The sequence below is a fragment of the Strix aluco genome, chromosome 1, assembly GCF_031877795.1.
Source record: "Strix aluco isolate bStrAlu1 chromosome 1, bStrAlu1.hap1, whole genome shotgun sequence".
Lineage (NCBI taxonomy): Eukaryota > Metazoa > Chordata > Aves > Strigiformes > Strigidae > Strix > Strix aluco.
Window position 1 is genome coordinate 2274823 of NC_133931.1, and position 18062 is coordinate 2292884.

Below are 18062 nucleotides of genomic sequence, written 5' to 3' on the forward strand. Positions count from 1 at the left end.
GTCCTGCTCTAGACTGAGACAGGCTTTCTTGTGCTCGTAAAGGGAGAATAAAATCAATCCAGCAAAGAAGTACATGGAGGTACAGTGACTCTGAATTTTACACACGGAGGGTGCTGAGCATCTTGTAGTGCAGGTGTTTGTCTCTTCTCCATGTGCCTGAGCCTGCCTTGAAGTTGCTTCAAAGCTGCACCCTGCTGGCTATTGAGCCATTGGAGTTAGAGCACACTAAGGGCAGGCTTCAGATTTCCCCAGCCTCCTTTTTTTCCCCACACTTAAAAGCCTGGAGCTGTGAATCAGAGCTCTCCACCAGCACATACACTTGCCTGTACTCCGTTATTACATTCTCAGCACATACAAGGTACCACACAGACAAGAACCAAGTGAAATGCAGCAGAAATGCACCAGGGAGTGGGCCTGGAGACACTTCATGCAATCTGGGAAGTCACGTTGGACTTCCACCACATGTCACCAAAAGCCCTCAGCAGCCTGGCACTTCCGTGGTAGATGGCCACAGAAAGGCAGGTGGCTGCTAAACTTATACCCTCCCATCTGCAAAGGCAACGTGAGTAAAGAGCATCGTGGCTTCAGAGCAAATATCTGTACATAAAAAGAGCAGGCAGGGATGCAGGCAAACCATGCAACCCCAGTCTGGCACACACAGCACACTGTGCTGAGGTTTGTGAGTGCACATCCCCCGGCACACACATATACACTCACTCTATAGCTCCTGCATGCATTTAAACATAGGCTGTGCTTGTGTAGCTGGAGACTCACTGCACAGATGAAGGATGACTCGGGTTACCAGCCTCATCTGGGCACTTGTGTACATTTGTGCACACGCACAAGTAGTTTTGTGTGGTCCAAACATGAACACATAGACACGCAAACATATATGTACACAAATACTCCCTTGTACTTGCAGATACCTGCACACCTCGTGTGTGCTTACATTCACACTGACACACCACCAACACCCTGCAGCCCTGATTGTGCACAGAAACACACTCGTGTCTGTCCATATGCACACTCGGGCACCAGCACTCACCTGTTCCCACACATTGACCCTTTTATATCCTTGCACATATTTTGCACATGTGCCTTTATACGAATACACAACACCCACACGTGTGGACGTACAAGCCACTCTGAACCCCACAGTGCCCTGGCTCACAGTGCACGCTCAGCACTGAGTTGAGGTTGGGAATGGCACCACTGAATCCAAAGCCCCTTCCCAGTGGGAGCATCCTCCAGGCCTCAGTGTCTGGCTTCTGCCAGTTCTGTAAAGGGAATTAATTTATTCCATCCATGTTCCTGACCCCTTTACTAGGGAAGCAAGGGAAAAGCTGGAAGAATCTGATTCAGAGCCTCTGAATCCTCTCTCCTCTCCCCCTTTCCCTTCTGTCGAAAGCCATTAAACCATGCTTTGTTGGCAGGCAGCAGAAGCCCTGTATCACGCTGCTTAGCTTCTCCTGCATCCTGTGCTATGAAAGGCACTGAAGAATAAGCCAGCTCCTGCTTTTCCAGTCCCACAGATAATGCTGACTGCTGGGCAGCAGCTCAGCAAAGGCCAAAGTGTGACCCTTCTCCTGAATGGGGATGGGCACAGCCCTGGGATCTGCTGCTACATCGTGCCACCTCCTTTGTGCTAACTGGGAACTGGACCACCTCTTTCCTGCAACACCTGGAAGTCCAGGTGACAAAGTGTTTCCAGGAAAAGGTGACCTCGGAGTAAGACTGGGAAAACAGTCCTGTGGAAGCAGTTCTGCTTGGTGCTTCCAGCAGCCCCAGAGGTCCAGTTGAGGAGAGGAGATAAACCCTCAGGCTCTAGAGGTGTGACTGGGATTCACTGCATTAGCCCTGCATTAGTTTGGTTTACTCTCATCCAGGGCTAAAAAGGGGCTTCTGGGAACATAATACAACCTGCCTGGTTACACACTGCAAGTGCAGTCAGTCAGGCTGAATCAGGGGGTACTTTTAATTGAGTTTAACACAGAGAAACTAACGGGAATATTCAGATTAACATCCCTGCATGCCCCTCTGTAGACAGGCTTTACAAAGCACAATGCTGCCTTCTTTCACAGACATCCCCTCCATACCTCCACAGGAGCACTCAGGAAACACAGCATTTGCAACTGGAGCTAAAACTGCAGATGTTAGTTAAGGGAGAAGGAACAGGGGTACTGGCAAACCTCAGCACAGACACCCTGCATGGGATCACGTGAAAGGCGTGTCACTGGCAGTGTTGCTCCCCTACAAACAGCTGGGGTGTTGCGGTAGAAAATATATAATATATAATATGTCATGCATAGGTCCAAAGAGGAGAGAAGTGCGCTGATTCCTCATGGGGCTTTGGGGCTGTGACAGATTTCCCTTCTTATCTGTATCTGGGGGGACTCATCTATTTTTGTCACCATAGACAAGCTGTGTTACTGCTTGATCTACAGTGCTGGCAAGACCGGTAATGCGCTAGGTGATGGACAGAAGAAAAAGGAAGCTGTTTCCTGGCTTTAGAAAGCTTTTCTTCTAAAGACAGGTGCTGGGAGATGGATCAACTGATGTGATGAGCAGGAAGTGTCCGTGGGATGCTATAGATACAACCCCTCCTCTGTGACACTTCTGGTGGTGAGGAGTACTAGAAGAAATGGACCTATTTTACATGCTCCAAAGAAAACCAGTGAGTAACCACCAAGACTGAGATCACATTAAAGTCCCAGAAAGCACAGAAAATAAAACTTCACGCCTTTCTCTTTATCCAATGCATCAGGGGCTTTCAAAAAGTAAGGTGAAGCCCATAGAGCCTACACCGTGTCCTGCTCCTCACGCTGCCTTACACCACGCATCAGTGCACAATTCTCCTGTAATCATGTAGGACGTGCACTCAGGAATTCGGACAGCTTGGGTCTCTGTAGATTAGACACTGGGCATCCCACACTGAAAACAGGAATTTCAGGCAAAGCAGCTGCACTGAAAGGCTCATGGGATGGCTGGACCATAAACACGCTAAAGAGCCCAATTACCCTACAGAAAAATAGTGGTGCCTGACAGGAAATACCTCCTTCCACAACATTTTTGGGGTTCCTCTGAGTTGTTCCAGACAAAACCAAAACAAACAAAAACACCCCCACAAATGTACTATGACACCGCAGAGCTCTCCCTGTGGACTGTGATTCTGTGTGATCAGCTTCGGTTCTACCAGCCTGTGGTCCATACAGCTCTATCAACCATCCCCTTGAAGGACCACTATACACCCTACACCTCAAGTGTTTAAAGAGCCCATGAGCAGGACTGTCCTCAGCATCTGTGAGCTATATTTTAGGATCCTGTAAGTTTTGAAACAGTGATAGATTGATAGTCTACTTTGGCAGCATCATAAAACACCGCTCCGTGCAGTTGCGAATCTTCGGGGGAGATTTCTGCTTGACCTCGGCTGGGGCATGAGATCCAGCCCAGAGCCAAGAGGATGTGATTTAACTTTGTTCCGCTAGCTGGGGCACTGTTCGTTTCGTTCTCTATGCCTAACCTTGCTGCGCACGGGTCACCTTCCTAAACAGTGAGGTCTGCATTTCCTAAGTTAGATAGGTTAAAGGCTTTAATTACTGGAACAGATGATCTTTCCCAAGGGGAGGTAAGAGTGTCCTTGAATCAAAACCACAGACTCCCAAGGCACTTTTTCTTCCAAGCACAAAAAGCTTTTATGCAAATATTTTTGAAGGTTTGGAAGGCGTCTTAAGATCAGTTATTATAATGCCTAGCTCTTATTATGCTCCTTTTGGAGACAGAGAAGCAGAGAGTAGTTGGTGGCTGAAGCCAGGCATATCCCCTATGAGCAAGCATTCCCTGTGGGATGAGAGGTCCCTTGGCAATGCTGACGTGCTGGATCCCACCCTCTGCACGTACAGGATTGGATTTCACACCTGCGTGGCACGATGTTCTCTCCTGCCCCATGAGCTAAAATACAAGTCCCAGCTGGCTGGCTTGGTCCCTGCTGTCACCGAGGCAGGGCATGCTGAAGGGGAGAATGATCCTTCACCTGTGGCTGTGGGTCCATCAGTCAGTCAGTCAGTCAGCCTGATCTCATGTTGTGTCTCCAGACACATGATGGCTCGTGACTGTTCCTTTTTATCTCACGACAGTCCCCATTGTTTGACCTGATCTCATGCTCAACACCAAAACCCAGCTTTGGAGGTCTGAGGACACAGCCTCATCCACCCCACGGGGCAGTGGGACTATTCGGTAACACTAACTAGCCCCGCATCTTCCGCTGCAGCCATGAAGCAATGCTGCCACCACCAACAAACTTTGGTGACTGTTTCCCCGTTCCCCTTGCCACATGGCATCCCTCTTGTGCACCGGAGCAAGGTAGGTGAGAAATACAAATCTGGAGATGGACAAGAACATGAAAGCACGTAAGATGACTACATCTATCAACTCCCTCCATCCTGTCCCAGCAGGAGAAAGAGGGAGTAGAGACCAGATCCTGCCTGGGTTTTAACTTCAATAGGGTTAAGCAGCTAATAATTACTCCAAATGAACACCCTTGGAGGACAGCCAGAGAATCCCAAATCATTCTCTGATTTCAACTTTCAATTTACCCAGCCAGTGTTAAGCTCATTAATCATACTTGCAGCACCCAACACAACAGAAATTAGTCCCTGATCTTCTCCCCTCTTACTTCATGACATGAGGAGTTGGGGGCAAGAGGAAGAGACAAGAGATGGAGAGGTGCCACCCACGAATCTAACAGTCACTCAAAGGGGCTGGGATTAATAAATCAAAAATCCATTATTAATATTACAAGCTTAAATATCTATCTAAATGCAAATGAATGAACACTCAGGGGCTCTTCCTATTTTTTTTTTTTTTTTTTAAGTGCTCTGTTCAACAGCTTTGTCTTGGAGGAAGCACATGGCCACATGATAATTGTCTGTTCTAATTGCAATTTTACAGTTCAACCCTTCACGGCCCATGGATTTTAAGTGGCCTTTAAAGGGCTGTGGCATGGTTTGAATGGGATTGAAAGCTCAGGTGGCTGCAGTAACAGGCAGGAGCTCTCATGTGAATATTGCTTCGAGTTTCCTGCCTCTGTACCTGTTCAGTCACATCGGCTGCAAGGGGTTAAATCCAGAGGCTGGTTCACTGGAATCGGGTGGAGTTTGGATCCCCAAGATCCGCAGCCTCAGATGGATGACTGTGAACATAGGGAAGGTCCCCCTGGCCAGCCAGCCTTGGAGCAGGAGCATGGAGAGCCTGCAAAAGAGCAAGCTTAAGAGACAGCAGTGTCTTCTGAGCAAACAACACCATGGCAGGCTGGCTTGGGCTGTACAGGGAATATGGCAGGGTGAATAACAGGCAGAGAAATGAAGCTGTAAAGCCGTTAAATTGGTCAGAGCTGGGAAAAGGGCTTTCCTGAGATTCACCCACTTCCACAACTGTCTTATGAGACTGATCAGTGGGAAAACCTCTAACTTAAAGAGGGGGGTGTCAGGTAGGAGAAGATGGGAGCAGAAAGGGGAACCACATAAATGTGTCTGGACCTCAGGGTTTCCTGGCTCAGAGTCACCAGTCATGATCTCTACCACATACCAGGCAACAGGTCCAGGGTGTAACCTAAAAATCCTTGCTCCAAACAGGAAACAATTATCCAAAACTGTGATGCAAAGCCCTTGACAACTCCAGAGTGCCATTCAAGTTTGAGGTGAGTATTCAGGCCTGGAGAGTAGGGTTTGCATCGTTTCCCTTTCATTAGACTTTCCCAAGAGGTGGCAGTGGTAGCAAATCAGCTTTAAAAATATTGCACAAACAGCTTGGCAGCTCCTGTTGCCAGAGCTCACCGGATCAGATCTAGCTTTAGAACATCCCCTAGCAAAATCTGCTGACATCAGCATTTTGGACTTTTTAACTGCTAGAGATTGCAAACGTTGGTTGAAAACACTTGCAGACGTGCACACACACACCCCAACACACACAGAAAGCAGGGACTTAGCAGCAACATTTGTGCAACCAATCTGCTGGGGTTTTGGAAACCATCCTTGACAAAGGAACCACAGCATCGGTGCCAAGAAATTGCCTGCTCAATTCTTAGCTATGAGCCCATCCTTTGATGCTGTGAAGATGCAAGGATTAAAGACTGAAAGCATTCCTAACACCCCGCGCTCCCAGAGAGATAACAGGCAGCCAAACAAGTATCAAGCCTTGGGAGCAAGTCCAGCCAGACCTCCCAGGACAAGGCAGAGGTGACTACGCTGAACTGGGCACTGCTTTGCCTCCAGATCAGCAACGGCATTCAAGCCTCTCAAGCAACATTCAGCACTGGCCAACCCTTCATCTTTCTCATACCAGGCACTTTTCAGTGCCAGCTCTGTCAGATATGTACCCAGCCTGAATGCCATCGCTCTCTCTCAGGTCCAGCCATGTGTAGACAGGATTTTGCTTTTTTCTTGCTCAGACTACAGCTAATTAAATCCAGCTCTGACCATAGCAGGGAAACACCTTCATCCTTCTGGACATAACCCTCTCTCTAGGACACAGAAAGCCAAGACCAATGAGATACTGTGCAGAGCAAAAGGGACATTGGTTCCAACTTCTGCCTTTACCTGCCAAGAAATGGATTTGTATACAAGTGCTTTAATCCCCTTCCAGCATGGACAGACAACAGATTTAGCAAAGCAGGTCAGCTCCTATCCAAGCCTCCTCCTGAGTCTGCTCACCTATACACAACCCTCTGGGCTGACCTACACCTCAGTCTGCTCTCTGGCACATAGGTAATATAATAAAAACCCATTTTACTAATGTCATGAAGGTTCACCTGCATGCTGTCGTGTGAGGTCAGCATAGCACATGCAAGACTCCTGCATCCCAATCATTTTCTAATGCTGGAGTAATTTTCACTATGACCCAGAGGGACCAGTTCTGCTCTGGGCTACAACATCTGTGTGATTTCACAAGCAGCGAGTCCCTCTGCATTCTTCAGCTTTGCTTTGGATCCACTCATACATGTGGGATTAATCACAGACCAACAAGAACAGTAAGATGACTGCAAATATGTTGCCCGCCTATGTGTGTATATGCTGCTTAATGGAGCATATAAGGGGAAGAATAGAATCATTTTTCAGATGCTGCAGATAATAATAATAAATAATAATAATAAATGCAGAGGTGTGTGCCAAATACATGAGATCTCAAGAAGAGAAACCGGCTGTAAGCAGAAAAGAAGTCATGTTGGTCCTCAAAATGAGATACAAAAGTCAATGAAGTAAAAACACCATTAAATCAGACACTTTGTATCCTTGTCAGGCTCACTCAGGATTTAAGACCACACTTTCAGAGTGTATTTTTTTTTTTTTTCTAAGATGCACACTCTCCAACAACTACTTCCCATATCGGATTTATGCTCCTGACTCTTTGTGGTGACTTGGGATTTCTTTTTGACCTGCTGACCACCATCACACCTCTCAACACCTCCTGAACAACACCAGTCACTGCAGGAATCCTGGCAGAAATCATTTTACTGCATAGCAGCCGCACAACACACACTTCACCACTGCAGACCATATTTGCAACAGCGGGCTCTGATTTTGCATTACTCTCCTTATGATGCACAATTTGGGATGAGCGCTGAAGAGAGCCAAGCACTGCTATATCGAGCTCAATTTAGGGCAATCTGTGAATGACTCCACAGTCCTTGGTCTCAGTTCATGTATTCCTCATGTGGGAAAATCCAAAATAAGAGGCCACTTCTGCAAAATGTAATCTGGGGTCCAAAACATCAAAGGAAAATGCAAACACTCCTCCCTGTGAGCAGAAGAACACATGAACATCTCTGCTTGGACACTGACAGAGGTTTCCCTGGTACAGGCATACGATGCTCCCAGCATACAGGGCCCTTCATGAACTGCACTGACAACACCTGATTGCAGATCTTTAAATATAAGACCCGATTCAACTGGCACTAAAAGACAACGGAGTAAGAAGGGCTGCATCTGTGTGAAGAAAGAAGCACTCCCCACCAGGGCAAAGGACTTCTCCAGCCATGAAGGTGGACGCAAGAAAAAACTGAGTAGAGAGAGCAAGGGCTGACACAGACTGACACATCACTGCTAAAATTGTGATTATTTCAACCAAAAAACAAATGGACCCATGAGAGTAAAGAGAAACCCACAGAACTCACCCATCATTTTCATCCCACAGGATGCAGGTCTGGTTGGTGGTTCCCTGCCAGGAGAGAAGAAAGGGAAAAATGAAGCAAATCAATGCCGTGCTGTTTATTGGGTATTAGGAGCAACTAGAATGAAATAGGCAGGTCCTGTGGAACAGCTTCTGCTACTCTAGACATGGTGTGTCTTTGATATACCACATGGGCAGTCGCAGAGCTCAGTCCTCGGAATAGCTTCTTTCACCCTTGGCTTAAAAAACAAGAATAAAATGGGCCTCAGTTTGTTCTGCATCAACACCACTGTAGAAGGATTTGACTCGGCATCTTTCCTGACTCAACCTACTGATGTTCTTCCTTTTTCCTCTTCTCACACAGAATCCTTTTGCTGCTCTCTTCTGGAAAGTGGATCAAATACAGCATGTGCTTCTGTGGGACATGGTGCTCAGAAGAGCCACAGCCTTGCAGGAGATGGTCAGGTGTGTTTAAAGCCCCCTGGAAGAGGTTTACCACTGACTCCAACTGCAGCTGTCTTAGACTACTTTGGAAAATCCTTCCAGGAAAGTCCAAAGCAAAGACATAACAGATCTCATAGTCATGTTGCAGAGCCTCAGGAGGACATCTGAAACCCACAACAAGAACAGGCGTTGGGGTATGTAAATGTCCATCACATATATCTGTTTAGATTTGAACAGGGGAACCTGGAGGGAATCTTTGATCACCTTTTAAAGCACTGATCACAACAGCAATAATCATGTCTCCAGTTGTATCTGAGGACTGCAAAGAACATTGCAAATATTAATGGAAACAACATTTCCCCTCCCTCTTTCCCTCCTCAGGGAAGATGGTTGTTATAGCCCATTTTTTAGTGAGTGCACATCATCTCCCATGATCATGCCCGCAATGAAATGGTGTGAATTTGGGACAAGTAGGCCCACGTTCCCTGCGAAAGCAGTGCTGTCACCCTCCTCCTGCACTGGCAATGCCTGAGCAAGGAGCACAGAGCAGGCAAGATTTGCAGGACTGACCCATAGAATGCATCCTTGGCAGTGAGCAACAACAGGACATCAACACCAAACTCAGGGTGGTAGTCAAGTGCCTCGGCAGCCTGTGTTAAAGGAGATTGAAGGGTCCTGCATTGGCAAAAAATCTCAGGAGCCCAGCAAAACCACCTCCTTCCTTGCACCAACACGTTCCTGCTATGCAGAAGCAAACTCAGCTGCGGAGTGGTGCAGGTTCCCAGGAAAGACTTACGTTGTACAGGTGGGAGAATTCAATTTCCAAAGGGGTGAGGAGAGACCGGGGAAATGGCTTCACAGTCACGGAGATGATTTTGGAGTTCAGAACAGTGCTGTTCCTGGGAAGAAGAGGGGAAAGAGACATTTTAAAGAGGACTGAGGGACTTCTGCAGAGCAGTGAATCCCAATGCATTTGTCATTGGTGGTACAAGGTTCAGTGTGCACAGTGCAGAAGGAGTTGGCCCTGTTAAAATACCAGCAAAGACACTTGCTGCTGATGGAGCCCATCCACAGCCCTTTGAGCTCCCCTCACAGCCACTTTATATTTATGCCTCCAAGAATCAGACCATTTTTTGAACCACATAGACACCTAAAGCCATTGGACTTAAAGGCTGTATCTTTCCCAGGAATAAAATGGTCCTGGACACATATTCTGTCCCTGACATGAGGAAACAGAGCTCATTTCATGTGCTTTGAAAAAAGGCTGACTTAATCTGCACCGCAGTGTTAGATGGGGGCATGGTTGCCTTTAACATCATATCCATGGGGCAGCACTTGATCCTCTCTGGTTCACTGCTAGAGGCACTGGCATGTATCTCCATTCTCTGAGGATCAAAAGCAAATGGAAGGAGGCCAGACCTTTCATGTGGGTGTCTAAATATCTGTGCCCAGACAAATACTCTAATAAATCTGGCAGCCCTAGGAGATTTGGCTGTTGGGAGAGACAGTAAGGGAGGAGATATCTCCCATACCTGTGCTCCTGCCCCCTGGAAAGCCAAACCCTTTGCAGACACTTCCTTGAACACTGAACATCTAAATACACAGGGGTCCCTGGTGTTTCTGTAGCAGAGAAAGACTTGGTTAAATAAGCAAAAGGTCCCCAAAACCAGCGGTTGAAAATGCTGCTTCTCTTAAGTTTACCATGAAGGAATCAGTACTACACTGGTAGCCCAGCATCAGGCTGCTCCCAGCCCTTCTGGCACCCACGGACAAGGGAAATCTTTCCCTATCCAAATCTCTACCAAATCTCTAGGCACTGGCAAAATCTTTCACCTTTCTTTCTGGGTCTTATCTTCCTTTTACAGAAGAATTACACAGAAAAGATTTGCACTTGCTTAACAGCAACTGGGTTAAAAAGAAAAAAAATGACAAAAAACAAACTTGGAATTGTCCACAGATGTGTAAGTGGATGCTCAGAAAGTCACTATTCCACCAACAACAAAGGGAAAACCAACATTGTTTTAGCAGGGTAAAGAAAAAAATAAAACGCATTTTCCTTAAAAAAATAAAAAAAAGAAAAAAGAAAGAATAAATAAAGCACAAATATCAGTCTACAAAGGAGAGTAAAGAGTGAAGTCAATGGGAGTAAATACCAGGTCTAAGCTTGGAAATGTAGGCAGTTGTAGATAAGCTAAAAAGAGAAGCTGTCAAAAGGTAAACACCAGCGCATGTCTTCATTAGTAGCTGTGTCTGTAAGGGTCAGTTCTTAGTTCAGTGCTGTTGAATATTTGCATGAACAACCTCGATGACACAGAAACATCCTTTTGAAGGCTGCGGACCAGGTGAGAATTGATGCGATAAACAAAAGCAGAAGAAACATTTGATTGTTCAGCGTGGCAAGTCGTTAGCACACAGGAGTTACTCATGTGCAGACTGTGAAGGTTGCTTAATGGCCAAATAGCCACAGCCCGACCAGAAGTTATCCCAGTGCATCCAAGAGCTGGGAAGTACATCTGAGCTCGGAGAGTGCAAGGTCTGCATGCAGAGCTACAGGTTCTGCGACCCAAAATGTACCTGGGGAGATTGACTTCAGGGCAAAGAGCTGTGACAGAAAGGACAGAAGTGACCTTGTGCAGGAACAAGGAGATAAAGTAAATATCTTCTCTCTGCACCCTTCCTTGTCAGGGTCAGGATGCCACTGTACTGTTGCGTTCAGTTCCACTTTGAGATGGGGAGACGGTGGTGAGATTTTCAAATGAAAGACACAAAATTGATCCAGGTGCTAGAAAACCAGACAAAAGCTTTCTGTTGAAAGTCATGTCTGACAGTTTGTTGCATGTGGGGGATTTTTCAGTCGCCCACCAGAAGGCCCAGTGCCTGGAAGTGAAAGTCAGATAAATTCAGCCTTAAAATAAGAGACAGGCTCCTAGCAGAGAAGGTAATTAAGCATCTGAGCAGCTTGTCGGGGGAGGCGAGGGACTCAGCATCATGGGGAATCTTTCAGGAAGAAGATGAGTAGTCTTTCCTAAAAACATGCTGCAACCCAGCTTCTGGGAAGAAAACAAAGCACATGAAGATCTGGCTTGGACAGGAGGTCAGACGAGCTCAGAGGGCTCCTGTATGGCCATAAAGAGTGTGCAAACAGCTGTAAACATGCTGTTTGGTACATGGGGCTGTCAGGTGCCAGGCTGTTGATTCTCCAACTGCTGACCGTGTTCTCTGCAGCAGTCCCCAGCTGGGACCAAGCGCTGCTCACCTCCCTGGCTTGAAAAATCCAGTAACATGTGTATCCCATCTCAATTGTCACAGCTGCCCAGAACAGCAGGGCTCTCTGGATCTGAGGGGATGGAGCAGCGTGTGGCTCAGATAAGGAATTGCTGCTTGGGGGAGGTAAATTGGGACAATTAGGAACAGCTCAGCTGGTGCCGTTTGCTGGGTTAAATCCACATTTTTTTCTTTCAGGAAAAATCCCTCTGCATTGAAGCAATGTGGTCAAACCCAGGATCTGCGTCCTTATTGTTCATGTGTACCCAGGAATAACTGCTCTCCTTTGTGATCAGAAATATTTTTACCCCATAAGTAGGTGATATACAGCTACGTGGTTATTTAAAGACATTCTTCTTTTAAAGGCTGTGTCCATTTGCACAGTGGTGAAGTAAGAGGTACTTCTTTGTTGCTGCTTCTTTTATTTTTATTTTATTTCCTTTGCCTCTCCACAGGTGATTCAGGACGCTGATTTTTTTTTTTTTTTTAAAGAAGGACTGTCCTTTAATTAAAGAATGTCTTAAATCAGATCTCCTGCGGGAATGCTGTTCAGAGGCTGTGGCTGCTGCAGCTGCTGGTTATCAGAGCTCATTCATTGCTTGGCCAGAGAAAGCTGAAATACCGCTGGATCATTTGAGCCAATGATGTTTATTGCCCTTCTGATCTAATTCCCAGTGCTGTAATGGAAGATATTACAGAATACAGTTGGCTGGCTTGCTAATTCCTCTCTGCACTCACTTGGAGCTCTTTTGCCATTGCCAGTGCTAAATCTGTAGGTATTTAAATGATTATCGGTGAGGAGAGATGCCCTGGTGTTTATGGTAAATGTGCTCACGCTAATCAGTGCAGAACAGATTTAGAAGGTGCCTTAGGATGCTTAATTTACTGCCTCAGTACCAGCCTTGGAAAAAAAAAAGAGCAAGATAGCGAGAAAGGCAGAGGAGAGAAGAAAAGGAAAGGAAGTGCTGAACACAAAAGCTTCGGTGCCCGAGGCAGTTTGCAGTGGCCAGGAACATGGTAGACATGTGCAGCCAGGCGTGCTGCTACTCTCCTCTCTTCTACTGGAGCCTGTCTTCTGCTGTGATGCTCTCAGAGGGCTCAGTGTGGCTGGCAGCTTCCCGGTAGCTTGGGAGGATCAAGGCAGCTGAGCATCCCCCATCTGTCAAGCCCCCCAGTATCCCTTGAGACGAGGAGGGCAGGGTGAGAATCCATTCCTGGATGGCAAAGGGTGGCAGGCAGGGATGTGGTAGTGGCAACAGCACTGTGCCTCCCCTCGTATCTGGGGTACGCGGTGCTGCACATGGATGGAGAAAACCTTCCTGCCCCTCCAGCAAGCGATGTCTGCGATGCATCAGCCTGTCCCCACCTGAACATGCAGCACCAGTTGATGGGGGTCAAAACATTTGCACTGCTGAGTCAAAGTCTCATTGCACCCAATGGCCTTTGTTATTTCCCTGGAGGACCAGGGCTCTGCAGGCAGAAGGATCAGCAGGAAAGTCTGATGATTTCCCAGCTGCTCACCCTCCCCAGGCAGCCCCTCTTACCTCTGGAGGGAGAGGATGTTGCCCACGTTCCGGTACAGCACGGTCCCCACCACGAAGACGGAGGAGTCGTCTGTCTCTGCAGGACACCAAAGGAAAGGGAAGAAGACAACAGCACTGAGACAATCGGGATGTCAGCTGTCCCCATGAGACCCAAGTGCAGGATTAGGCCTCGCATGGAGGGGTTTCAATGTCGGCATCACTATGGTGGGATGCAGTCCTTGCTGTCACTTCACCAGGTCTCCATTGGTCCCAAGGAAGGGCTCAGTGCCTTTGGGGTGACCCAGCACCCCAGGCGTCTGCCCTCACGTAAGGCTCACTCATTCCAAATGACCAGCCTGGTGCTCCCCCACTCAGGAATCCCACTAATCTCTCTGACAGCACCACAGTGGACAAATCTGCAGGGCAGAAGGGTCTCTTGCAGCCACCCAGAGGCATTCAGACCTGTCTGTAGCTATCAAGACATCAAGCCATCAGAGACAAGAGCTGCAGTCAGACCAACAAGGGCAGAAGAGAAGGGGAGATATCCCACTGTGCCTGGACTGATCCCACAACTCATGCACTGCCCTGGGAGACCGTGGGGGTCGTGGTCCCAGATGAGCCTCTGAATCATTTGTGTCACCTCTGGGCACATCATTTGACCTCTTCTTCTGCCTCGCGATGCCCAGCTGGAAAAAAAGCAAGAAGTTCCCTGGAAAAAGCACAAGAGGCAGAGGCATCCCTGTGGGTTAATTTTCAGAGGAAGAAAAAGCGAGTGGCTGGGTGAAAACCAATGTCGAGGAAGCCTGGGGAAACACCCTGAGGTGGGGCTTCTCTGATGTCTTGTACTGAGGTTGAACTTATGTCACGCCTGTCCCATCAGTGCAGGGCAGACACAACTCTGCATGTCTATCTTCCTCTTTGTCAAATAAGGCTCAAGTGGGATAGCTGGTGAAAACATAACTAGGAGAGACTGACAGACAGGCTTGCAGAGCAATTGCATAAGCCTTGCTTCTTTAGGAAATCCGGCACAGCCTTTTGGCCTATCCCATGAATCCCTATGCAAACAAGGATCCTGCTGCCTTCAAAGAGAGTTTTCCCTCTTTGTCCTCAGAGGAGGCAGTGCGGCATTTACAGAAGCAATTTGTGCTCCTCTGAGACTGTGAGCAAGCAAAACCCTAAGCCCCACAGGCTGCGTTATCACAGCACCCTCCCAAGAAGGCAAAGGATCCTGGATGTATTAGAGGTGGAACTTGTCTCTTTTGGTCTGGGACAGATCTTTAATAATGCAGCTGCCCATCAATCCTGGTATACAAAAATTAAATCCTCTGGTGTGCTACCCATCTGGAACAGCACTGTGTTTTGGTCATGTAACATCTCCCCAGCAACAGTGTCTCACCAGCAGCATTGACACAGCCTGCAGCCCAAGAGGCACGTCACCCAACTAAACAAATTAGTGTTGACCCACTGAAATCAACTGTGTAAGGTCAGTTCCCAGCAGTGAAGGAGTCTGGGTTTGGTCTCACTAAGCTGCCTATCTCCATCACTTTGCTCAGGATAGTTGCCCCTATTTTCTGCAACCAAAGAAAGTGGAGGATCAAAACTAACAGAGGTGCATCTCCACCCTTAATCACTGAGTAAACCCTCAAAAAGATACCAGCGGCACAGGATGCTAAAAAAGCAGAGGCAGAAAAGCAGTGCATTATACTCAGGAAACCACAGAGAAGTGAAGACTGATGGGAAGTTGGTTCTTTCATTTCCACAGTGACTACTGCTTGAGAGCCCTACATCAGCTTTGTGTGAGGATGCTTCTAATAGAAATCTGGAAAACACCACCATGGGGAAGTGGATGAGGCCTCTAGGACAGCCCTCAGCCCCAAAGCAAGATCAGCTCTGCCTATGACTGGTGACAGCAGTCTGTCCAACAAATGATCAAAGATTTCCAAAACTGAAGGCTCCACAACCTCCTCAAACAAGCTGTAATAACCCTCCCAACATACTCCAACTTCTCTCAGGAAGATAATGATGTCTTCAAAGTGCAACAAAACACAAGGAGTGCTAGACATGATCCTTGCTCTGCCAGTGACTCACTGTTTACCCTTGGGGGTGTCACTTAACGTTTCTTGGCCTCAGATTCCCCAAGTAGAAAGAAATGATGGCTGCATTCTTTCCATCCCCCGTAGGGAAGTCCATGACAAGAGGTCCTGGTATGACAAGAAGAGGCCAAAGGTTTTCTGACAACAGCTCACAGTCTCCGGCCTCTGTCTCAAGGAGGGCAGCACAGCTTGATGCGGCAGCCAGCAGCTTGCTCTCTCAAAGCCAGTAGTGCTACACACAGCACCAGGGCATCTAGAAGGAAAACCCAACTTTTCCTAGCAATAGGCCTAACTTAAGCTACTGCTTTTGAAAACTCAGGGATCAATCCTGCCAAACGCTAAGGCTCTCTGCCAGAAGATGACAACCTTAAGTGCGTTGGTTCCTGGGATTCACATCCCGGTAAAGGCTGGATGCTCCAGCAGAGCATTCCAGAACCCTTCAGGTTTCCTTTCAGATCTGGCAGTGAGGCCAGCTTGGCTGATGCACCCAGCGCTGCCACCTCCCCACTGTGGCTCATATCCATGCCCTGCTGTAGATCCAGTGACCTCAGTGATAAATGCCTATGGATCTCATTTCTGAGGCCAGGAAATTTCACACAACTGCCATAAAACCATGATCTAGCAAAGCTTGTCCATGCAAGAGACCCACACCCATCAGCTGATCAGCCTGACGTGCTGAGCTCCAGCTGCTTACCCTTAGATGGTTTTATCAGGGCTGGATTCAGGCCTGGAGGGCATCTACAACATTATTTGCCTACATGGTCGTGGTGATAGGTGGCAGAACCATGTTCCTCTTGGACTTGCCTTTCTTGAGCTGATTAACCACTCTTATATGGGACCCACAGAGGCAACTACCATTCACTAGCCTTAATGTCAACCCAGCTTGTTCAGGGAGGCATGAGAGACTCATTTCAGCACCCAACATGGCCTGCAGAGGATTGCAGACTCAGCTCAGCACCCACATGCATCAGTGACAAAGTGACCCAGAAAACACAGGGATTTTTCCATTCCTTCCCAGAAGAAGCCTTGGAGGAAACAATCGTCAATGCAGTGGTGCCCTGAGTTTTTGTGTCAACTCCTGCTCTTCTCTAAATATGCTGCTTATTTAGAAGATATACATCCAAATCCAGACACTAAGCCTGCCCCTGAACTTTGCAAAGAGTTTAGGTTTGACACTTAGTCAAGCCATATCTGAACGCCTTATTTGCACTCAACAATGCTTTTGGTGACCAAGATTTTGTGAGCAAGTCCACATGAGCTGGAAGAAGAATTTGAAGAGCTGCCAAATGGAATGAACCTCTTTTAGAAAATGAAGAAGAAATTTTCTTTTGGAGTGCCCTGGCTGTGCTGCTTACCTGCCAGTCCTGAAGACAGGATGCTCTTGGAGACAGTGACCTTGTCCTCCGAGTTCTTGGCCCAGTCCACCATGCCCCTCCAGCCTTTCATGGGGAAGGTGATGTCAGTGGCTGCATTAGCAGGCAGTTTGTGAATGCCGAGGACTAGAGGGAAGCAAGAAATAAAACCAGTAAGCAAAACCAGCCTCGATAAATTCATATGTGCTGAAAAACCCATTGGAGGCAATAGTGGGAAATCAGATAGCAGAACAATTGAGGTTGGTTCTTGAAAGTTATAAGAGTGATGCTATCTTCAGGTAATGTCTATGCATGAAAGAAGATGACACTAAGTGTTGGGGATCATGCTTCTGTTCACTGAAAAAGACCTGCCCACACTAAACCTGGCAAAAGAAAGGTCTGTCTACTTCAGTGTCCTGTCTCCAGGAGTGGCCAGTAGCAGCTGCTAAGAAGTGTGAGAAAGAACAGACCAAGACATCTCTTGGTCTGTCCTCCCAGCTTCCAGCAATCAGCAGGACTTCCTCAGTTAGTGGCTGTATCCAGATCATCAACTTTAACAGCCACCAATGGACCTCTCCTTTGTGCATTTTCCTAATCCCATCATGAACCCATCTGTACTTTTTGGCTTCTGCAACATCCTCTGGCAACAAGTTCCATGCCGTGATTGTGCATACAGCATAAATCAAATACTGCCTGCTGTTTGCTTGCTGCCTGATCACTTCATTGGCTGCTGTGCCGCTCTTGTGTTAAAAAAAATAAAAGGAAGCAACTAATTCTGCCCAGTTCGTCATCTGTTCTCCATTCATGGTTCTATCGATATCTCTCAGATCTCTCCGTGGACATCTCTTCTTCACACTGAAGTCCTAACTTATTTGGAGAAAAGCGACCCCATATTTATGGTTATCCATGTCTTTTCCCCAGACCTTTTAATGTTCCACCACCTGATACCTTCCCTCCTTCTCTCCCCACAGCCCAGGTTATACGTATTGCACAGTAATTACAGCTTCCTGGGGTTTCTACCCAACATGGGGAGTGCAAATCAACTCACCCAGATTGTCCGTCACTTGGTAGGAATCCCGGAAATCTTTCATGCGAAAGCCAATGACATCAATGAAATCCTCCACAAGCCTGAACAACTCCTTGGCATTTGGCCCTATCTGCAGAGAGAGGGAGAATATTTAGTAGCACAGATACTAACGAGCACAGCATGAGTTTCTCTGAGG

General features: G+C 47.4%; 1 protein-coding gene across 5 annotated transcripts in view; it reads right to left on the minus strand.

The window, feature by feature from the left end:
- Positions 1 to 18062, minus strand: part of ADGRB1 (adhesion G protein-coupled receptor B1) — a 283954-nt gene that overhangs the window by 108941 nt on the left and 156951 nt on the right. For all 5 annotated transcript variants that reach the window (XM_074830207.1, XM_074830119.1, XM_074830046.1 and 2 more), the window contains exons 13-17: positions 17888 to 17996; positions 16843 to 16986; positions 13416 to 13491; positions 9404 to 9506; positions 8168 to 8211 (exon numbers count right to left, since the gene is read on the minus strand). In XM_074830207.1, the coding sequence (XP_074686308.1) occupies positions 8168 to 8211; positions 9404 to 9506; positions 13416 to 13491; positions 16843 to 16986; positions 17888 to 17996 (476 nt within the window). The remainder of the gene's footprint in view (positions 1 to 8167; positions 8212 to 9403; positions 9507 to 13415; positions 13492 to 16842; positions 16987 to 17887; positions 17997 to 18062) is intronic.